The sequence below is a fragment of the Leptonotus elevatus genome, chromosome 5 (assembly GCF_054856555.1).
Source record: "Leptonotus elevatus isolate MCC_2025b chromosome 5, RoL_Lele_1.0, whole genome shotgun sequence".
In the NCBI taxonomy this organism is placed as follows: Eukaryota; Metazoa; Chordata; class Actinopteri; order Syngnathiformes; family Syngnathidae; genus Leptonotus; species Leptonotus elevatus.
This window is the reverse complement of record NC_141243.1, coordinates 16,312,038-16,336,164: the sequence shown is the minus strand read 5'-3', so window position 1 is coordinate 16,336,164 and position 24,127 is coordinate 16,312,038. Positions and strand designations below refer to the sequence as shown.

The following is a 24,127-nucleotide window of genomic DNA, read 5'->3' as shown; positions in this document are numbered from 1 at the left end:
AAGAGGAAGAGATAATAATTTATTTTCAGCATAATCATCAAAGTGAAATCACTTGTATTGCTTCGTTCTCTTTTTACACATTTTAGCTGTGTTAGTAATGTGAATGTATTGAAACTTCTCAAGTGTGTGGGTTTTTTGTAACGTTTGCCTACCTTTGTCATTTCTAATTTCAACTTTTTAAATGTTTCAATAATGAATTGTCTACATTAAATTGTAGCTCTATTGCAGTCCACTTTCGGGCCAATCGAATCCGTTTTTATTTACTGGGATTATCAATTTGGGTGCTGTCATTGTACACGTCTCGTTCTGGAGTCAGCGCTTGAATATTTTTTTCCCCCGTTTTAATTGGACAAGGAAGCAATTTCACATAATATTCTCGCAATGATAAGCGGTTCAGATAATGGATGGATGGATTCTTAGTTATTGAAAGAGGTGTTGGCTCCCTCTATTTGGTTTAGGTGAACGGTATGGGATTTTTAATAGGTTTTAGGTACACACTCACCCGCACGCACACGTGCACGCACACACCCGTACATGCACATACTCACGCACAGACAAAAAAATAAATAAAAAAAATAAATAAATAATGGCTCACTCTATTGGAGCAATTTTAAGAGAGACACAGAGAAAAAAACATGATAAATCTGCATGTCTGCATGGAATGGCCACAAACAAGAAATGGTATTAAATCGAACAAGGCGTAAAGCAGGGGTGGGCAATTCTGGTCCTCGCGGGCTGGAGTCCTGCAGGTTTGAGAGGTTTCCCTCATCCAACACACCTGATTCCAATGAACAGGATCGTTATCAGGCTTATGCGGCTGATGAACTGATCATATGAATCAGGTGTGTTGGAGAAGGGAAACAATCAAAACCTGCAGGACTCCGGCACTTGAGGACTGGGTTTGCCCACTCCTGGCATAAAGGGTTAAACATGAGAGGAACACAAAATCCAACCCACTAAGCATTTGCATCGTCAAAAGAGTACTGTGACATTTGTTGCAATAATTTGAATGTATATTCATTTTTTAATCAGATTAATCACATTTTAGAATTTTGATTAATCATGATTAATTGCTTAACTAAAAAGGCTTTTTATCAACATTTATTTGTCAAATTTAAATTAAAGAACACCTGTTATGTATTAAATCTTTTGACATTCAATGTTATGAGCACGTCTTCAACATTTTTTGATCCACTGCACACGCTCATCCTACTCTCAGTTCATTATTTGCATAATTAAAAATGGGGAAAAAAATGACACCAATAGTTTGACATGAGCAAATATTCTGAATGTCATACGCAAACATTTAATAAATACTTTACTTTAATGCATGTAGTTATGTTTATTGCTCAAACACAACCTGTGCTACTTTTAATGTAACCTGCTGTCAGCTAAAGGATAATCTGCGGTCAAAATTAATAGTGCGATTAATCTGTGTTAATAAATGATTAATGCGATAATGTTTGTGACTAATTAGTTAATGCTTTAACTTTGACAGCACTAGTTCATTTATACCATTAACTATTTACATTATTGTGAATATGATAAAACTGATTCATAATATCTATATACATTCCACTTTTAATAAATTGGTTAATAAGTGCAAATTAAAGTTAAATTATGAGACTAAAGTATTAGTTTATTAAAACAAGCAGTTTTACATTTTAACATATATATATATATTAATGTATCCATCTGTTAGTTTCAATTACCCATTGCAGCCCTCAAGAACAAGTTTGTTCGCCCCTGTATTAAAAAACACATGTCGGAAAGGTGAAGTGTTTTCTTTCAAATGAAATGAAACTTAAGCATTAAATAGGTGAATTCCCCACAAGACATTTCATTCCAGGAAACTGACATCAGATATGCTCTTTTCATCAGGGTTGACACTGAAAATCCCTCGGGTTATTTTTTTGTAGCAATTCTCTCATTGCCGAAATGTGTTTGAATACGAGAAGATATAACCACAAAGGGGATTTATTCGTTTTATTACAAAGGCTGGATTACAATAGACTCTGGCATATAACGACACGTGACACGATATTTTCCAAACTCGATTTGGTCAACTGATCAGGAATGATAACTAACTCGAGAAGGATGTTTCAAAATCAAACGCAAGTTTGTGTTGCTCTGGAAGGTCACAGAAAGCTTTTTGATACTCATTACATCCACCCTCGCATCTCACATGCTACATGTTACAAGCTAATGATGGAAAACCGTTTCTTCTGTTTAGCGCACCTCGGAAAAGTTGAAAACATTGAAATGAAGGGACCAAAGGAAAGTGATTTGATATTGAATCTCACATCACAAAGTCGACCATCCAGAGGAGTGTTACACTTAAAAATAAAAATAAAGTGAAATTCTCACCTCAGTCACATGAAATTTGGTTTTACGGAAATAAAGGCAATAAACAAGGGCGAGGTTTCAAATTCAATTAGTACCACCATCTTTTGATTGTTTCATCCTCCTGCTGCTGCTGCTGCTGCTGCTGCTACGGCAAGTCAGAAAAGTCACTTTGAAAGGAATGTGGACTCAAGTGATGCGTCTGCTCAGAAAATTCTAACTAAGGCTCTTCACATTTACAGGTCAAGTGGCGGAGGGTGGATGTGGCGCACCCGCTAACAACAACAACATGTTCATGGAACTGGTTTGAAATGATCAATTTGAAATGGCCAGGCCTTTAACTTTACTGTCCTTTTGTTGGTCCGCAATGTGCATCTCGATCAGCGGAGGACTCTTGGTGGGAGGTTGCCTGTGTTACTGGGGAAGGGGCGTGCCTACACCAGCTCCACGTAATTGGCCGGGAACATTCCAAAATGGCCACCGGGGCCGTAGCCTCGCCACCATCCCTCATCGATCATTTCGATCCCCGAGATGATCTCGTCGGGGTCGAAGGAGATCTCCGTATCGTCCGCTGGGGAACAAAAGACATTTAGTGCAAAATCCAAACATTTTTTCCTGTCCTGCATCGTTTATTCTCATTTGGGCCACGGGTAAGATGGAGCCTAACCCAGAGAAAACCCACGCGAGCACGGGGAGAACATGCAAACTCCACACAGAAGGCAGGAGTCCAAATTCAAATCCAAAACGATCAACTGTGATGCATGCATGCCAACACGTTTCTCTTTTTTTGAAACAAGTGAAACGTAATTACCAGCCTGGTAATCGTACAAGGCCCGAGCACAGATTCCTCGATCCGGTGTCTCCTCAGCAGTCACCTCGAGGTTGTTCTCCTCAACCTGCCAGAGAATTTGGCTCATTTCTGTCCTTAAACTACTTTCTTATGCTGCAAAAGAACAAATCAACCACCTGAGGGGCGTCTTCATATGTGTGCTCCTGCACACAGGGGCTGGCGGCTGGTGCTTCTTCCTCTGTTTAAAAAAAATAAATAAAAAATGTCATGTGTTCATCTACCAGCAGGGGGCAGCAGATCGCAGCGGCTGATGGGCTCAAGTGCTGACAGCAAATCATGTTTATATGAAGCCAATGAGCGAGTTAAGACTACAGCCGGTGCCCCCACCTTTCGATTGCTCCTCGGGGGCTGCTTCCGGCTCGTCATACTCACACCTGGACTGTCCATCATCCACATCTGGCTCTTATCACCCAAAAAACACAAGCACAGGCATGCATGGACACACACACAAGCCCACACAGGATGAAAACCACCACTGCTCGTGAGAGGCGATAAAAATGTCAACAAAGTATGATTGATTGAAAGGATAACGGGTGAAATGATTTGAAGTGATGGAATGGCAAAAAAAGCGACAAAGAAAAGATGTCATTTGCAGCAGCGATTCCCAAACTAATAACGTTTGGGAAACGCTGGCATAGAGTCACCTGGTATGTTGTGTGTTGTGTTGTGTAAGCTCACACCTGCGGCCTGGACAGGGGAGGCGGAGCCTGCCGGCACCGGGGAGGCTTGGCGCTGAGGGAAGTCGGCCCGCTCGCTTTCATTCTTAGACAGAAAGGGGCTTTGCAGGCGCCCTGAGTGGGGGGCGCACGGAATCCAAAGCATGCACAGATGGGAGGAGGAGGAGGAGGAGAGAAAAGAAAGGAGGAGGAGACGCATGACGGAGACGCACAAACAGGTTTAAGTGTGATCATGGACAGGTAGAGCTCTACAAGAGGACAAATGTCACCACTAGCCAAGAGTGGAAATGCAGGAGCGGCTGACCTGTAAAAGCGGGTACTACCTGGCTGGGGGCTGGCAGGGGCCGCAGTGGGCACGTTTGCATCGCTGGGAGCTATTCCCTTCTCTCGCTGCTTGAACATGTCTCGGGGGTTGGTTGCTCGCTGAGAGATGAGGGAAGCTGCCTCCTACAACAAAGACGGCAGCCGATTAGAGGGAAGAAAAAACAAAAGTCAAATGGAATTTGCTACGCTGGTTTCTGGTTGTACTACAGCTACACATTTATACAGAATCTAACATCAAATTGGTGGCTAATAAAAAGGTGGTTGTATCTTTGAATTCAATTGCAGTCATTTCAGGGTAAACAATTTGTAGTTATTTGAACGAAACGCACTACAGTTAAAAGGTGTTGAGGTAATTGTTTTTGCCAGTAGATGGCATTTGTGTTTTATGTTGGACATTGGTGATATAAACTCTACGTTTTTCTTTTCAAATTCAGAGCAGTTGGTATTTAGAACGAGAAGCAACTTGTGGACTGCAGACCATTTTCTTCATTGTAAATTACAATAGTCACCATTCCTCACAAACACATATTTTTTTTAAATGGCATTTACTATTGCTGAATTGAGTTACAGTCACTCCTTTACACAATGTTGTGTGTAAAATTAAGCATGAATGATAATGTGTTTAGATTAATTGAAAAAAAAAAAAAAAAAAGCAAAATCAGTTTAATAACGTTTAAATACTTTTTAAATGACCCGCGTGTACCGTATTACTGATAAAAAATAAGCACTATAGTGTGCTTCTTCACAACAATAGAACAAACTTGATATGATCACACATGTCCACTATGATGACCCTAGAAAGAAAGAAAAAACATAGCCCACCAAGTTAAGAAAATATTGATGGCTTAAGTTTGTCTTCTTAAAAAAAAAAATCTATACGATATAGATAAGAAATATAAATAACCTATTATTTCTTATGTGGAAATTGTATTTATTTCCACCGTGTTCAACCTTAGAGGTTCCGTTGTATGCATTTTTGTTGCATAAGAAGAAAGAAGAAACTATTTTGAGGTGGGCTGAAAAGAGTTGAAAATAATTGCGCCGTCCAAAGCAGACCACATTGAAGGAGGCGGACTCACGTGGTGGGCCTTCTCCACAGATTCCACTCGTCTGACTGCTTTCTTCTGGGCTGCCTGGATCTCCCCCTGCTGCTCCTGATGTTGATCACATTAAATGTTGGCTCTCATCAGCTACCCTCCAGACTTCTCTGCATGCTAATTGTATACATCTTACATAACAGCTGATCAAAATCTCTAATTCACTTTCTGGTTCACCCCCCCACCCCCCTCCCTCCTTAACCACAAAATAAAAGCAGTCAAGACACTGACCAAGCGTTGCTTCTCTTGCTCTTTGCTTTCAGCTTCCTGCTGCTGCTTCCTGTCAAAGCGACAATCAAATCAGACCATTGTCATTACCGACAGTCAACAACACGCTTGCTCGGTTGCCGCCAACCTACTTCTGTTGCTCAATTTGAACGGCCCTCTCCTTGTCCCGTGTGTCCCTCAGTGCCGCCTCCTTGACTTCTCGGTCTTTCCTCTCTTTCTCCAGATGCTGGCGCTCTTCATCTGCTTTGCGCCGCTCCTCCAGGCGACGTCTCTCCTCCTCTTTCTGGGGCGCAAAAAGAAAGGAGGACAGATTTGATTGCGCTACGGCAATGACAGCGCATGTCAAAAGAACATACACACGCAAACTGAATGAGAAAGATGTGTTGTAAAACGGTGTGGTGTGTCTGTGTCAGAGGAAAAAGCCTGAGGAGCATCAGTACCTCCGCCTGTGCCCAGAACGTGTCCTTGTTGGTCTTACGGATTTCAGACATGGCGTTGGTCTTCTGGTACACGGAGCCCTGCGGCAAGGACAATTAACATGAAGTGATAGGGCAGCAAAACATAATTGGAGAAAAATTGATGGTAATACATCCGCTATCACACATTATTAGGATGAACATAAAAGGTTTTACAGTGAAGCTCAATTGAGAATGCAGTAAATAAATGATTAGCAAAAAAATATTCAAAATATTACAATTAAATGAAACATTATATCAATATATATATAAATTAAATATATATATTTTTTAAATAATAGAATAAATGTAAAATAAATAAAAAACAAAATATAATATATATTATAGATAAATATATATAAAATCATATAAAAAATATTAAAAGAGAGATTCTTCCATCCATTTTCTATACTGCTGCCTTGTCACAAGTTGGCAGGTTAGCTTGCGCTTATCCCAGCTGACTTGTGGCGGCAAACAGCTCAAGTAAACGATCCACTGTTTAAATGTAAACACCATCTTTAAACAAGAGAATTACACCCTTTTCACACTGCACTTGGTTTTCGTGGTGTTGATTGCAGCACTGGACAGCGCATGGACGACAGCGACCCAGCACAAGCAAGCCCATATTTGCCACTGATTGCTAAGCTACAATATAGCCTGGTGCCTTTTCCTGCTGGTTTGGACACAAAGTAATTCAGAATCAGATATTGAACATTTGTCCAGTAGGGTACGTTTGCCTTGCCGGCACCACATACAACGAATGGGCTGGTCGATGCTGAACTGTGCTACATTAAGTGCAGAATGAAAAGGCCATAAAGTGAAATGATAGATCCAAATGGCAGAAACAAATGTTCCTGTTGCAGCCAATACAGATAGTAAACCGACTGCACCCTCTGTTGTATACAGCCAAATGGGGAAATCAATTCAGTCTCAAAGAGGTAGCCAATAGACAGCATAAACTTGTCAATAGGTCCCAAATCGTTAAGTCTCCATTTCAATTTCTATCGGCAACACAAACACTGCATTGCTCTGGAGAAGAGATGAGCATCGAATGAGGCGTACCACGGGACCCTGAGGGCCGCTGTCTTGGAAGCGGCTGGAGGTTTCTTTGTGGAAGCTGTAGTTGGCTCCTGAGGCCTTGGCCACCTTCTCCATGATCACCTCAGGTTCGACATCCTCATCTGCGCGGGCATTTATTGTAACATGGGCCCCCTGAAACACATGGAAATTAAAGTTCCATTTACTGCTCGGTCTGACAAAAGCTGGTGTTAACTTGGTGCCGGTCCAGGCGATTGCTTCTATGATATACGATGTATGACATTGAAAGTACTCCAACAGAGCCTTTTTCCACAGATGCATGCAGCTTTGATGAATGGTCTTTTCTTCATGGCGTCTTCCAAAGATCCACAATGTGCAATTCAGCGCGTTTTAAACACAAACAGATGGTGGGAGGAAAAAGTCAAATGTATATTTTAATGAATGCTATGTTACCTTAAGAAAGTTGGCCATGGAGCTCACGTGATTTGCACAAAGTCCTTTCCTGGAATCATTCACTCCTTCCCCCGTCTGAGACACAAACAATTGGTTCTTAATGGCAAGTCTACTGGCTGGAGAGGGCAAATACACTTTTGTGGAATGCAGTACTGACCCAGTTGATGAGGACATATTTAGGAAGACCCGAGTTTGGGTCCTGGACTCGACAGAAGGCATACATCACTTTCCCGCTGTTGAGCTCCTCCACCAGCTCCTCCAATCCTCCATCTGATAGACAAACATTGTGGGAACAGTCAAATGGCTGCTGTGGTTGCTTGTATAACAGGGAGCATTTTTGCCTTTACAAATGACGGGTTGAGACAGCAGAGGCAAGCGCTTGCTTTGTGCTGATCTTCCAGTGCTGCGGTCGCATGCTGACAGAGACATTCCAACACACATTTGATTTTGTTGTGTCGAGACGACAAAAGCTTGACGAACGGCACAAGCAATTGCTCACCTCCCTTTTCTGCCAGGCGGATGTCATTACTGTTCCCCTCATAGGTGAACAGGGCCCTGAGGAGGAGAGACAGGAAAACATATTACAATGTTGCTCTCTTTTAACCATTCTATTACTTTGAGGCTTTTTTCCACCCGCTGCGTGTGGAATGAGCAAAAGCGGTCAACTTGTTTAGAGAAATATTATGCCGTTTTCCATTATTTAAAGAGTTTCTTGGTATCTTAGTAACATCTGTGTCATGCTTTTGTCAAAATAACCCAAGGATGATGAACAATTACAGCACACTATGCATTACCGTGAAGATGTACCAGAGCACAAGCCCCGAAATGAATTTTATTTCCCTCCACAGAACAAAAATAATTCCATAAAGGCAACAACACATATAACTTTCCCATTGTACGTCCCCTTTAAATCTTCATGTGATGCCCTAATTGTGAGATATGTTTAACAGCAATCTTATCAATGCACCTCACAGTGAACGATGCAACTAATGAGATTGTAAACAACGGGTGCAAAGATGACAATGAGGTTAGGAAACAAATAAACAACATAGTGGTAAAATAGAGTGACAAGAGGCAGTTTTACAAAAATGCATTTCCTTTTGTTATCACGGGATTATTTCTGAGCTGCTCAGAACAAATTGCAAACAATTAAGAGAATGTAAACAAGTGGAAATTGAACTGCTTAATCTGAGGCAAATGCATCCTTTTGATTTATCCGGACCCTCCCTGCGTCGCCACGGCAAATATATTCCATTAGGTATTATTTTCTGTAGCAAAGTTGAGCTAACATATTCAAAAAAAAAAAAAATGTCACAGTAGTTACAACAACAAATAATTGTACATTAATCATTTTAAATCCAATTCAGTGACATTGGATCAGAACTTCTCCTGACACATGAATGAATGCGCCTCGGTACTGTTTTAGAGATTTAGCTCTAAAATAGACATACTGGCTTCACGTTTTGGTGTGCATATTAATATGGTGATAACATTTATCAATTGACAGTCCAGGCAAGGACCAGCAGGTGGAGCAGTGTAACCTGCGTGTTATACATTTAATATCACACCACAAAATAAAAACAAATAACATAAAATGGGAGCAAATTCCTGAACTGAAGATGATGACACCAAAAGACAACAAAAAGAAAGTTCGTGGCACATTATTGCATTTGTCACAATTTCCACATCCTTGCTCAACCAGGAAGTGGGTGCCTTGCAAGACTCACACCTTGTAAAAGAAAAAGAAAAAAAAGAAAAATAAACAAATCTACACGCAAAACATCTTAACAACGCTGTCTGAACCCATTTGAATACAGTATTCATTAGACATGCATGTGCTGCGGTTAATACAGTTATATTAAACCATACATTGTAACCGCTAGGAAATGGACATAAAAGACTGACTGCACAGAAACAATATACACGGTGGTTGACACTGTGACATATGCCGAGGTTTAAAAATAACGATAATTCGGTGAACACTGGCGACAACTTAACGTTACTTCACGACTGACATGCTAGCCAGCATCAAATCGCAATGCCTCCTCATTCAGCCACAAAGTTTCCGCGTGTGCTTTGCTGCGCCTTACCAGTTGGTATCGGATTTTTCATTTACCACTTCTTTGTATGCCGCTGTTAACGCGGGGCCATTTTTGCTGAGGTTTACTGCCATGGTTGTGTTGTGTTGGGTTGGGTTGAGTTAGCTTTCCTATCCTATCCGGGATGCGCCCTTCCTTCCTTGCTGGAGGAGTGCCGTTGACGCTATCTTTCAGCTGAGCTAACCAGGAAGCTAAGCTATGCTAATGATACATCGTGAGGCTGCGTCACATAAACGGGGGCAGCGCGAAGGAGCGGTGCTTGTCTGTATCCTGTGGGTATACAAAATATGGCATCAAATAAACATTGGTTGGCCCTTATAGTTATTCAAGGCATTGATTTCAAATCATTGGATGTTTTGACAATACCGGAAAAAAAATATTTTTTTCAATACTAAGCAAAACAAATGTTATGGTGTTAGAACCAAACACATCCTGCTTCTTCTATCGTCATGCCAGACTTGATTCAAATCGGTATTATCACAGACATAACAAATCTAAGTAGAATACATTAATTTTCCGAACCACTTATACATCATATTTAAGTAATAAATGTATTTATTGTGTAGGGAGAACATGACAAAAGTGCTTGGCGAGTCCAAGTTGGCTGTATCAACCAACCAAGACAGAATCATTACATCCCAAAATACATGACAGAAAACTAAAAACGACAGTAAATCCATTGATTTTATTCATGTTTAATGATAATGTCAACAGTTACCTTGTGTGGACAAAGTGAAGAGATGTGGATGCTCAATGTTACAGTTCAAGCACAATTTCAAAATTTAAACTGCATGAAAGCCAGCCCTGAATTAAAAAAAAAAAATCTAAGGAAATAAAACTAGCCATGACATCCAATTTAGGCATTTGACACTTAAGATGTTTTTCCTGTATATACAAAATGAGGGTTAAGGCTAAAGTTTCATCAGATGTGTTAGGCAGATGAATGATAACAAAATCCCTGATATCTGGCAAGTGGCTGAGAGAAGGTTCTCTGGAGTGCAAAGCATGCCAAGCTGCCTATATAAACTTCATTGAGCACAGGAGTCAATGGTAATACCAGTCATAATGGATTGAGGCTGCATTCAGGCATTCAGTTGGAGGAGCTTAAAAAAAGCCAGATAAACAATGTACACAAAGTCTGAACATAAAACCACCTTTACTTCATTCAGTGTACCTTTTCAAAACCTTATAGTGTTTTAGACAATTTCCCAACAGCAATGAATTTTTCAATTAAAACATGGTCTACGACCTAGCATTTAATAAAGCTACTAAATATTCATGCTTTGCAATGGACCATTTCGAGCGTGTTGGAAGATGTGTTTCTTCCACTTTTATGCTATTAAATAATTTCCCTTTATATTGGCAGCGTCAGTACATGAAAAAAAAAATCACACACTAACTATGTTATCCAACAGTTATAAAGTATTAAATTCAAACTAACATTATATTATAACAAATTTCAATCATGATCACAGATGACATGACAACAGAAGGCTAAAACTATTTTAAAGATACTACACAAATGTGGCAACCAGACAAACCGGTCAGCTGAGGTTGTTTACCCCAAAATATACCTTTGAAATCATGATTAGGAGTATGGAGAATCGCAGATTTACATCACCTGACATGTTTTGTTTAAAAAAGAAAAAGAAAAGAAGAGATGACCATGTCATATTAACGTACCCTGAAAACAAAAGCATTACTTCAGTTCCAATTTAGAGCGTCGACAAAAGCATCAGTAGCATAAATGTGAAGTTGTTCACATCAAAGTTTTGTTCATAAAACAAATGTAAAGTGTGACAGGAGCATCCTCTCCAACAAAATTAATACTGGTGTAAAAACAACACAAAACAAAACATCAGGGCAGATCATCAGTTTTGTCTTTCAGCACATTTTTGTTTTGCTTTATAGACATAACAGAACAACCTAAAATATGGACTCAAGGCATTCTTCTCACCAAATTTCGCTGCCTATTACAAAGGTTGATGACTGGGTGTGATACCTGAGTAACTGCACTGCGGAGGTGTAACACATAGCTTAGCTACATGCCGAGGAGTAGCCATGATCATACCAGCAACGTCTTGTAACAGTAACATTTGGCAGGCCAAAACAATAATGAATAAAAAAAGAACAAAATGTGCGAAAAATCCAGTTGCCATTTTGACCTATGCACGTGTGTGTGTGCGCGCGCGTGAGTGAGTGTGTGAGGGGCTGTGGAAGGGCAGATAAAGCTCCAGTGCCATTAACGCTACATGCTGCGATTCCAAAAGCAAAGGAAGATATCTGATCAGTCTTTTTTTTAATTTTAAGTTACAATTTCACATTGTTTTGGGGTAGCGTTAGTATGTGCCATTATGATCAGCTGCTGGTAATGACACTGCACCATTATTGTGTTGAAGTGGGAACATTCTGTCTCAATTGCACGTCGACCAAAACATTACAACACATAAAGGCCACTAAATCCATGGAAATACAGTAAGAGAAGAAGACATCCAGCGGGACATAGGCAGCATCCCTAAAAATTAAGGTGATCGTTTCCAAAATCCAGCCAGTAAAATAACATGATAATGAGACGTGTGTATGTAAAGCAACGATGATGGCAGCAAGAACAATAGCAAAAGTAACAGTTTTAAAGTCTTGAGTGTGGCGTATGGGCTGTGAGTAGTGTCTGCTTTCCGCTAAAGGAGTGCTTCCAGGAGTCGTTCAGGTCCTGCTGAGATCCACACATGCAGCAAGGGCAGCGCATTGGATCAGCTTAGCATGTCATTATATTGCCACCTTGTCCAAAAGGGTTCCTGTTGTCGTGTGTGTTGTTTTTTCCGATGTCTCCAGTTACAAATCAAACATGTTCCGTTTGTTCTGCTTTCAGATTTCCATCACCCCGGCAACCTCACATTGCATACTTCTGGGTCCATTCTCTTGCTAATTTGTTGTACCTGCAAAAAACAAGCAAGATCTTCGGTCAACTTGCAATGGAAAATAAATGTTAAAGGGGAAGCCAAACCCCCTCCCCAATTTTTTTTTGCGTGTGTGACAATTATATGTTCTATGAAGCCCCACACGTCTAAATATAGTATGCTGGTTAATATTGTGTTAGTGGAATATGCAGCAAAATCTAGCCATTTTTATCCATCTCAGGGGGCGGCCATTTTTGGCACTTGCTGTCGACTAAAGCTGACATCAATGTTACTCAGGTCTCGGTAAAACAACCAATCATAGCTCAGTTTCAGAAAACAGGTGAGCTGTGATTGGTCATTGCTTGAGCCCAGAGCAATTGCTAAAGTGGCGAAATGGCCGAAAAACAGCTGTAATTTGCTAACTCATATTCCACAAATGTAATTTTATTCACTAGTGAGGTCACATATAACATATCATTGCCAAGAAATGATGAAGGTTGACTTCCCCTTTAAATGCCAGCTGGCTAATGCATTTGTGCACTTACTTTTCCCTGTCGGCCTTGTATGTGTGAGCGATCTCTGGCACCAAAGGGTCATCGGGGTTTGGGTCACACAGAAGGGAGCAGATTGATAATAATACTGTGGAAATATGAATACAAGTACAATCAACATTGTAATACATCAACATGTGTTCAGGCACGCAAGTCCGAGTCTGGGCCTTTACAACTGAAATGGGGTTGCATCGAGTTCACAGCGTTTACAAGTTATAAAATGTTATATTTCAAGACGCCGCAGCTACTATAAATATGGAACAAGTGGAGCATGTTACAGCTGGATCGTCAAGTGAACTGTACATACATTAGTATCAAAAGTAATGCAGGTGAAAAGGGATGATTACTTTCATAACAGCCATAAAGGTCACATGCTATAAAAGTTATCTGTTGACAGTTTTAAGGAAGTGTTGATTCAATCATTTTGTGTGTTGTCGTTGAAATGCACTGTAGCAAACTGCAGGCCAAGTGTGTTATACGCAGATAAGGCTTCTTTGTAAGAATTGGCTAAACTACTACTAACATAAAAGGTGACATCCTATCCTGACAATTCTAATATGTACTCCTCTGTGTTTTTCATTCAAACTTGGTTTGCATGTCATTCCAAATTTGATTGTAAATTTTTGACACTCAAAGTATGGCGTCAAACCTGTCAATGAGTGACACTTGGCGCCAAGTTTTATTAAGCTATTCAACCATTGACGCATCCAAGACAAGAAACATTTCTGAAACCCCACCCCTAGATTAAATATATTAAAAATGAACTTCACTCACACCTCACAGATGACGCATGATGGCGGCTTAAAATCGTGTGAGAGACTAAAGATGACTTCTTTTCACTCTTGATATGCCGACACTGTGCGCTGAACGCAGAAAATGATGACACTTTTGATTTGCTGTAAGTGGATAATGTCTGGTTTTTGGCTTTGGTTGCACGAATATCAATAAGGAGGACTCAAATAGACATTGACTATTTTATTTGCAAGTAAGCTTCAACTAAGTTGCTTTTTTTCCAAGTTCAAAATGTTTTTTACGTGCAGAAATACAATTTCAAATCTTCTGTAACAGTTTATTGATTCCATATATGCAAAACACTATACTTTTATTTTATTTTGATATACATGCAAATGAACAAAATGCAGGGTTATCCTCACTTTAGATGTCTCGAGGGTTTACATAAGCAGAGACCCTGACTCCCCCAACCACTTTGTATTGAAGATACCCGATGACACAATGTGCTGAAGAGGAAAACCAGTTCCTGACACTTGTACTGAAACAAGTGTTGACAACCTTGGACTGTAAACAATGTTTTGAGTAGATGAATGACAATTAAAGGCATCACAGAGTCTGAATGACAGATGCCAAAATCAGGTGGCTAAATTTGCCCTAAAAGTATAATTAATAATAAAAAAAAAAAAAAAGGATATTTCTTTGACTGACATTGTGAGCTTTATGGAAGCAAGTCATTTTACTCTGCTATCTGTTGTTATAAGACTGCAGGAACCTAAATGCCTCACAAATATGAGTTTGCGACAAGAGTAGATCAAGTTTATTGGCACTTACCTTTTGATACCGTTAGTGCAGGTGACCACTGTGATCTCAGTATATCCAGACAAATACTCCCATTGCTGTTAATATTAGGGTGGTAAATCTTTGTTGTAAACGCAACCTGTAATTGAACAAGAACGTTGTCATTTCCAAGCAAGTAACAAAGTACGGTAAACTAAAATAGTAACAATATAGTCTCTGTATTATTCCATGACACTGAGGGCAGATGGTTACTCACTTTTGGTGGTTTGAATGGATAATCTGTGGGGAAGTGGATGGTAAGGAAAAACACTCCATTCTGATAGGGGCTGTCACTCTAGTGGCATAGAAACAACAAGCAGTTAGTGCTTGTGTAGCATATTTCAAATTCAATCATACAATAGTAATACTTACCGGACCCATTATCGTTGCCTGCCAATGGAACACTGAAAAATATAAAACAATGACAACATTGCATCTGACACCTAAAGGAATTGAATTGTGAGTTTGTTTATCAATTGTACTATTATATGTGTTGTAGTACGGGTACATCAGGTAAATAAGGCAAATATATGTTTCCCCATTCATTTCAAAAGGTGAAACCATAAATTATACTGATATTCATTATACGCAAAATTGAATATTTTAAGCCTTAATTGACATGTAAGTTGATAATTATGGATTACAGATAGTGAAAAACGGAAATTGAGTGTCTCAGAAAGTTTAAATATTGTCAAAAAGCTCCGTATTGGAAAGTCATGGTTTCACACCCTAAGCAACTAATTACACCTCAAAACACCTGCAAAGTTTTTCCCAAGCCTTTAAATAGTCTCAGTATGGGTCAGCAGACGACACAATCATGGGGAAGACTGCAAACTTAAGAAAAAGACATTCCCAACAGGATTTGGCATTCATCCACATTGCCAAACATACTAGAAGATGTTTCACTGATCGGGCATTACTGTGGTCAGCAACCTCACCTGAGCTAAACCCCATACAGAATCTATAGGATACTGTCAGAATGAGACGTCAAACCCCAACTGTAGATGACCTGAGTGCTGCTATCAAAGCATCCTTGACTTCCATTCCACTCACTAAGCAGTGCCACTGCCTGATGGCCTCCATGCCAGGGTCACAGTGAAGCCGTATTTAATGCAAAAGGAAGCACAGCCAAGGATCGAGTGCATAGAAAGTATGGTGATTTTCAAAAGCACAGCATTTCTTTAACTTCTGTAAAATACTCTAATTTTCTGAGGCACCAAGCCATAATAATTTGCAAAAAGGCCTGAACTATTCCAATCAGTGAAATAAATCTAATAAATGTATTTCACTCTCTGAAATGAGGCAACTAAAAATATTCAACAGTTTCATGATATTCTCACTTTTTATTAGATGTCTGATGTACAGTAAACCCCCTCTATCGCAGGTTCCCAGTATTTCACTTTTGTGTGTGTGATTAATTTTGTATTTTGCCCATTTGCCACCATTTTAAAGAGTTTAAATTCCGTTCCGTAAAAAATACCCGTATCTACTGATTCAGCCAATCAAAAGGGCCGTCACCATGTTAATGTGCAGTTAAACTGCAATGATCATGCAGGTGGATCATTTTTCATATTCCATTTCAATACATGACAAGTTCGTCAATATCGCAGATTTCACTTGACTTATTGGGTCGTCTGGAACGTAACCACCTGCGATTGAGGGGGATTTACTGTCGCGTATACTGTACTTTGTGTACAATAGATTAGAACAGAATTCTTACAATCATCTCCAACTGGTCCAGCAGAGCACTGAGCAGGGGGGTCCCTCTGCAAGTCGGACAGCTCCTAATGGCAAACAGTTGCAAATGAATTACATCAACGTATTCATGTTCAATTTGTGAGCGTATAATATATGCATTACAACTGGACAAGGGTTGGCAAATTATTTGACAGATATGTTCCTGATAAAACAACAGTTGCATGAATAATTCATACTATAACGTCATTATGCAATAATGGTATAACTTATCTTTGGGGCTGAAATGTAATTTTGAGCCAGGTATTGCTATTAAAAGCAGTCAAAACACGTGGCTGTTGTTAAGACTCACAAATAATTCAACAATTGTATGTAAGACATGATTAATTTTCAAATATCTGTATACTGTATAGTAGGTCAAGAATGTACAGCTGTAAGTAAAATAGAACGCTATTTCAAATAGTGCTAAATACTGTCAGGACATGAATATCATGTGACTTTTTGACAGTCAACACAAACACGAGGCATCCACAATTACGTACACCTGTCAGAGAAGTACTAAGGTTGTAGTTACACTGATGTAGAAACACAAGGCATCAAGATTTTAATATTTTGGTTGACTCATTTAACCGCAAGAAAGACACAATACTGGAAACTAAAGCATCTTTAAAAAAATAAAAACGATTTATGTTGCATCACGTTAGATGATGTAGTTGATGCTAATGACGACTTTGTGGTATTATGATGAGCTGTCTCACTTTAACTGTAATATGACAATAGAAAAGAACATCTGCCACTTTTACAACAAAGATCAGATTTGCATTTCAGCATCTCGTCGTATACATGTTGCCTCTCACACTATTCAAAAAAGTACCCAGCAGTATAAAAATATACACACACACCTTGGCCAACCGCGCTGCCCCATTTGCCAGCCCATAAATGGAAACAGCGACACTAGGGTTCAATTTTGGCAACCAGCTAGCAGCTGTCATTCAAACACACCACTTGCCTTACTCCGAAGACCTGCTTTGACAATAACAACTAGTAAATAAAATATGTCTTATCATGTACACGTTCGAAACAAATCAAATCAAAACAAATATATACGCAATCATGTTAGCTGTTGCTAGCCGGTGAAACCGTGGGTCGATTTCCCTTAGATAAGACATCGTATCTGCTCATAAACGTAACAGTATCCCAATGCAGGTTAGTTCTTCTTAGCCGGCGTTACTGTGGCAACGCACATACGAGGCCAAAACTGGTTAACTTTACATTCGCTGCTCTTTGTTTGTGTCTTCAAATTGAATAGCGTCAAAAATGAAGACACTAACATCAGCCTACCGCAGCGACAACCGGATCGTCTTTTTAACGGGAAAGGAGTCCTAACATTAAGCACACTGTCGCCAAGTAAGGTGTAACTATCTCGTGGAAGAATTAAACACACACTCACCTTCTGAATTCTTTTCAACGCCATTACCCCAATGGCTGCGCTTGGTAGCCTGTCAGCTAACCGTTATGAACATATACAATGTATGTTCGGGGGTGGCGTAATTTCCAAATTACACCTTACAACAGGATGCGGGCGATCACGTCTCGTCTACAACTACGTTGGCGTTTTGCTTTCTGGAGCAACGTAAGCACCAAACATTGAAAAAAAATCGTGTTTTCGTTCTGTTGCTAGCCCTAGAATTAACGAGGTGTTTGCTAGTAGTACTCCTGCGACCGAATTCTCGCCCCTCGCAGCCAAGCACGAGACTGTTGGGGAATCATCGCGAGACTTGCTTTCGCCTCTTGGATGGATTATTTTTACTTCAGTTTTTATATCATTTCAAATGAAACAATCGTGGATCGCGGGAAGAGAATATTTGTTTGAACGCAGAATAAATATAAATATGCATATAGCATTAAATATAATGCCAAAACAAGTCTGGCTATCAATCTATTCTGGGCAAGGGTAACTGGGCAAGGGACGTCCATACAGACTGAGGTACTGCTAAATCCACCAAAATGTCAGAATTGTCCTACTTATTGTCATTGGGGAAATTCACCTTGGCGCGTGTGTTTGAGAGTGTGTTCAAACAAAAAGCCACCAGCTGTAAAGTGTGGCGTCAACATAACGAGTGTGGCCAAGTAACCACAAGATGTCACTATTTGAAAACAACAAACAGTCAAACCAGTGTCCTGTTGTCATATTGGATCTTATGTTTTAAAGATGTCAGAATTACAACACGATGAACACAACTCTGAAGCCACATTTTTTATTTTATTTACTTAGTTTCATTCCTGAAGAAACAAAAATATGATTGCTAATTCCACATGCAATCATTTTAAAGTGATTTTCTCCGAGTCAGCTGTCTGCACTGCTTTTCTGCACAGCCTTGTTTTTGCAAAGACCCATGAACTTTCCTTTATATGTGTTAAACAAGGGTGAAAAAAGACCTCTCATTATTTTTAGTGAGTGTGCATGAATGTGCTGCAGTGTTCATTCTTCTTAAATGGCTGATTCAGTGTCAGGTTGAGGATCCTATTGTCAATGTGACTCTGAGAGAGACCATTTTCCTTTGGAAAACTGAAGATTCCTTCAGATAATATCTTATTGTTTGCTCATCTCTGCGCTCTCAATGACCTGCCTGTCCCGAGGCCTTGCTGTAATCAGATTCAGCAGGCAGCAGAGGTAGCACTTTGGCTCCTAAGCACCAGGGGCCTTGTTTGGAAGCTTTGGAACGACTGTTTATCAGGTTTTCAGACACGCGCTGTTTGTGCCAAGCCTTAATTCACATTGTCAGCCCGTCTCAATAGTGCCTTCTGAAAACTCTCAATATTGCTTCCATACCCACATGTTTGTAGTTGACACTCACGAGGCACTTGAAGGCATACGGTGAATGCCACTTTACAACTAACCAGTAACAACCAAGATATTTATTTGTTTCCAAAAGATAAAATATCACTGTCCCGTACTGGGAATTTCCCACCTACAGCCAGAACTTGAGTGTTCAGTTACATGACTGGTGGCCCAAGTTCTAAACTGATTTCTGAGCCAAGGTGTGAATTTGTCAAGACCAGGCTGATACGGGTGGGGGTGATAGTTAACCGACCCGTCTCATGATGGCAATAGCCTGTAGTGTTGTAATTTGAGCCAATGGACTCAGCAGACCTCAGCGACGCATCGTTTCGGTCACATGAATCATAGTAGTTTAATTGTATAACAAAAAGCTTTTCACGTTTTTTTGGTGGCAATTACGCTCCAACTCTGAGCCTGTGTGTATTCTTCTCTCAATGGTGCTTTTCCCATGCCGGCCATGACAAGGCACATATTCTGTCATTTTCCAAATGAACTTAGATTGGTCTTGTTAATGGTCAAATTATCCAATAAAAGCAGAAGCAATTAATTCTGAGCACAAGCCGGCCTCACAATCCCTAGAGGTGTTCTACCTTGGGTCAGTGTATCAACTTTCTGAGGGTTCTCCCACAGAACAAAGATCCATTGTTGTCACACACTAAGAGATATTTGTTCACTCTTTGTACCAATGGTCTTGATTTGATTATACACTCAGGCTATATGTGCAAGTAGAACTCATGTTTACAGTGAAGTCAGCACTCTGCAAATCAAATAATTATTGAGCTAAGCAAGAGGAAAAAAGGTCATTATGTGTGAAGCAATCTGTGTTTCATGGCTTGTTTCTTTGGCTTTCCTTGTGATTTGATTTTGCTTGTCAGAGTTAGGGTGCCCTTGACCCATAACATCTCAAAATCATTTTTTATTTTATTTAATTTTGTTTTGGGATTGAGCTTGCTTGATAATTGTATTAATAAAAAACAAATTAAAATAAAATAAACCTTTAAAAAAAAACATTTTGGGATTGAGTTTTCTTGAGAATTTTAATAAAACCTTTTTTTTTTTAACTAACATATGACTGTTCATATTTTTTGTGGCTACATTAAAGGGGAAGCCAACCTTAAACATTTCTTGACAATAATATGTTATATGTGACCTCACTAGTCTAAACATGACATTCTGATTAATATTACATTTGTGAAATAAGAGTTTTGAAGCAAAATCTAGCCATTTTCATCTATCTCATGGGGCGGCCATTTTGCCACTTGCTGTCGACTGAAGATGACATCAATGTTGCTCAGGTCTCATGCAACAACCAATCACAGCTCAGCTTCAGAAAACAGGTGGGCTGCGATTGGTCGTTGCCTGAGCCCTGAGCAACATTGATGTCATCTTCAGTCGAAAGGCAAGTGGCAAAATGGCCGCTCCCTTAGATGGATAAAAACGGCTGGATGCTTAACTCATATTCCCCTAACGCAATATTAACCAGAATACAACATTAGACCAGTGGCGTCGCGTAGTACATATTATTGTAAAAAAAAAAAAAATGTGGGTTGACTTTTCATTTAAGACAATTCTTTTCGTTTGTGATACACGAGTACACAATGCATGCATGCATGCGTGAATAGTTAGCAATGTTAAATGTCAAACATTTAAAGGTAGTACAGTAACCCAGAGTACAATTCTCATCCGTAGTCTATTTTGCACATTAAAGCACATGAGGTAACAATCAGCCAAAAACAATTTGTGGAGAGGGAGTGTGCCTCTCATAATTTAACACCGGAATCCTTGTGGTAATTTTAGCCTTTGGAGGAATGTAAGATGATTTACTTTTGAAATACATTTCACTTAAGGAGAAACTAGTGAATAGTAGGACCTAACTGTAGTAATGTGCGTACTTTAATCAAAACTAAACAACTCTACATTGTCTCATGTTAGCAAACGTGATTTGCAGTTTCGGCTTTTTACACTGCAATTATTTTGAGGAATTTAAAGGCTTCCAGTCTGATTTGCCGTTGGTCCTCCCTTATCAGATGCGCATCATGTGGAAACCAGACAAACCAAACATATCATCATAAGGAAGCAGTATTCTTTTGCGGTGAAGCACTTTCGGACCAATCCCAAGTGTCTCACAGCACGCTGACTGATGGCGTTTTGAAATGTTTAACTGTGCACTTCATGCAATAAGTAATCCCCAAAGTCTCGCCACCGGTGCTCTATATAATGTTGACTAACACATTTAGTGGTTATCATCTACGATCAAATATGTTCCAGCTGTTGGTTTTTCTGATGTCAATTTCAGGTTTTCCTGGTGAGGCAAGTTTCCTTGAGGGACAAAGGAGGGATTTCCTTTGAAACAGACTGGCTTTAGCAGCACCAACAAATAGCATGGCAGTGTTATTTAAACAGAAAGTGTCTCTAAATATAAACTTATCATATGCGACGCATGAAGTGCAGACAAAGAAATCTGAAAACTGGCTCTTTTGCCCGGGCCGTGAATTGTGCACGTAAACGTGAAACCATTTATTAGATAAAAACTGGCCACTTTTCTTCAGATTGATACCAGTTCGAGTACTTAACTCTTGAGTAGCCAATGATACCGATACCAAGTACCAATACCACTAGTGCTATTGATACATAAAAAACCTTTCACCCAAAAAACAATGACAGATCATTTTAAAGAAAGACGTGTATATAATTTTCCCTTAAAATTGCATGGTATTATTGGCAATTTTTGAATCTATTTCTTTTTTCTAGCTCATGATCATAATCGTGAATACCTTGAAACGAGGCTGGGTATCGGCCCAATATGAAACCTGGTATCAGTACTTGTCCATCCCTAATAACAACTATTTGTGATTTAAAATCACTCTCCAATGAAAAGCAAGCAATTAATTTTCTACGGTCAAGTGGCCTTGAGGTTGCACAAAGGTTTATGACTACTTCAACAGTACACATCTACCAGTTCCAACAGAGGTTATGCTGGTATCAGCAATTCGTGAAAGCTCTCAGGGAAACACAAAGACCTCAGTAGTTGTATCAAAGAAATAACTCTGGAAGTGTCTTGCTTTTTCTTTGGCTTTATTGTGGCTTTTTGTGGGTGAATTTTATGTGTCAAGAGAAGATGAATGTAAAAAAGAAAAACAAATAATAAATATATGTTTGTGACTATTATAAGTAATTAACTTTAACTTATAATACAATTGTATAAAAGCTCAACTTTCCAATATGGGGAAAAATGGAAAATTTAACAATTTGGAACACATCTATCATCCTGGAATGGGTTGTGTTCGGCCTCTGGAGTTACACTATATCGTCACAAAAGTGTTTGGTTTTCATTATTAAAAAAAATAAAATGTTGATTTTTGTTTAAAGTTTAAAGTGATTTATACAACGGCGTATAAGGGCCACATATAAATATTTATATAAGGAGGGACACGGGTTATATTCAGAAAAAAAAGTCACAAAATTGTGACTTTATAAAGTGGAAAATTTACAAGTTTATAAAGTGACAAATTTGCTCGTAAATTTACGAGAAATAAACTCACACAATTTGCCACTTTATAAAGTGGCGGGTTTGCACACAAAAAAAACCCCTCAGAAACTAGCGCACTACTCGGATGTTTGTGCCAATACTTTTCGGTCGGGCTAAGGAGATCGTAATTCCTTTAGCAGAGATTAACCATATCATGTTAAGCGTTCGCACTTTGCGAAGGTCCACACCCTGAGGATCAAGCATTTAAGTTAATTTGTTAAAATGTATATTTACTTGTACATTTACGTTTCCAGAATTATTATTTACACGTTCATACATTTTGGTATTTTTTTTGTGCAAGTATCTAAGTTAATGTGTCGAATCTGCTGTTCTCCGTCATTCACTTGCATTTACCTAAAGTATGCTAGCTTCTGGTTGGTTAATGTTAGTCAGCTGATAGGGGGTCAGGATGTGTTGTGTTTAAATTAAGAAGAAATCTGTCTCCATCCTGCCTTTTCATTTTACAGAGTGTTCCATTAACTACCAAAGAATCCTAGCGCACGTTAGCACCTGGTGGATAAAATCCAGCACCTCATCCAGACTATAGCTACGCTACGTGTATTTCTCGCGAGTTTTTTTTCATATGTATATATATATATACACATGGCCCTAATACGCCGTTGTAGATTTCCACAAAAGAGTGCAGCCTTTTTTCCCCCTGAGGATATGGGAAATTACTGTATGGTTTATATTCATAGTTATAATTAAGAAATTAACAAGATGTTACTCTACAGAAGTGTACGCTAGTGTGTATGAGAGTGTGTGTGTGAATATGTAAGTAAGTGACGGGGACATGGGGGGGTGGTGGGGTCGACTGCCCATCCTGCCGCACAATAAACAGTTTGTTTCCCATGAGCACCCCTCATGTTCCTGTTGTTGGCTCCATCGCTGCTCACTGGGAAACGTCCTGGCCTCTATTGTCCAAAAGGTCAGAGGTCACAGGATGCTCCTAAAGGCCCAAAAGGGGAGGTAAGGGGTTGGATGGAGGAGTGATAAGTCCCCCTTCCCCACACACCCATACGTACCTCTCAATAAACAAAACATTAAAATGACTTCATTCTTTTCCCTCATGTCACAGCAAAATTGCAGCAAGAGTTCACTGAAGTAAAAAACAGAAGAATACTGAGACAAACTTTGCACTATTGAACATCCGCGTTCTTTTTTCTTTTTTCCCGAGGAAGACTTTAGTCTAAATGCAATCCAAATATGGGAAACTCAATCCAACCAGCAAACCGGGGGTAACCATATCATTAAAACAGAACGGCCAAGAAAGGAGTGATTGTATTGTACAGTTCTTAGCACACAAAACCACAGACAGAGCTCAAACATAGACTGACGCTAGCAATGACCCTTTTAACAAGAGAGCTTAAAAGAGGCATATACTCGAAGTACTATTTTGCAGCATGAATAGACATATGACAGCAGAGGTTTATTGATGTTGAACAGAGACATCATGATTCCATAATGAAAACTGTTGAGC

At 39.5% G+C, this 24,127-nt stretch overlaps 2 protein-coding genes across 5 annotated transcripts; both read right to left on the bottom strand.

Moving 5' to 3' along the window:
* Window positions 1-1,972: 1,972 nt before the first annotated feature.
* dbnlb (drebrin-like b) lies at window positions 1,973-9,770 on the bottom strand. 4 transcript variants are annotated; one of them, XM_086077012.1, is made up of 15 exons: window positions 9,556-9,770; window positions 7,965-8,020; window positions 7,623-7,735; window positions 7,466-7,540; window positions 7,037-7,186; window positions 5,960-6,037; window positions 5,651-5,802; window positions 5,523-5,571; window positions 5,274-5,348; window positions 4,194-4,317; window positions 3,874-3,984; window positions 3,521-3,595; window positions 3,310-3,371; window positions 3,155-3,239; window positions 1,973-2,914 (listed from the first exon to the last, which is right to left on the bottom strand). In XM_086077012.1, the coding sequence occupies exons 1-15, from the start codon at window positions 9,636-9,638 to the stop codon at window positions 2,778-2,780; spliced, it is 1,425 nt and encodes a 474-aa protein (XP_085933138.1). In that variant the 5' UTR covers window positions 9,639-9,770; the 3' UTR covers window positions 1,973-2,777. The 4 variants fall into 4 exon arrangements, with proteins under 4 accessions (XP_085933138.1, XP_085933139.1, XP_085933141.1 ...); XM_086077013.1 differs by lacking the exon at window positions 3,521-3,595; XM_086077015.1 differs by lacking the exon at window positions 3,874-3,984.
* A 473-nt stretch (window positions 9,771-10,243) lies between these two features.
* On the bottom strand, window positions 10,244-18,018 carry ube2d4 (ubiquitin conjugating enzyme E2 D4). The gene is made up of 7 exons (XM_086076094.1): window positions 17,727-18,018; window positions 16,302-16,365; window positions 14,954-14,985; window positions 14,799-14,876; window positions 14,576-14,681; window positions 13,007-13,100; window positions 10,244-12,500 (listed from the first exon to the last, which is right to left on the bottom strand). The coding sequence occupies exons 1-7, from the start codon at window positions 17,748-17,750 to the stop codon at window positions 12,455-12,457; spliced, it is 444 nt and encodes a 147-aa protein (XP_085932220.1). The 5' UTR covers window positions 17,751-18,018; the 3' UTR covers window positions 10,244-12,454.
* Window positions 18,019-24,127: the final 6,109 nt, after the last annotated feature.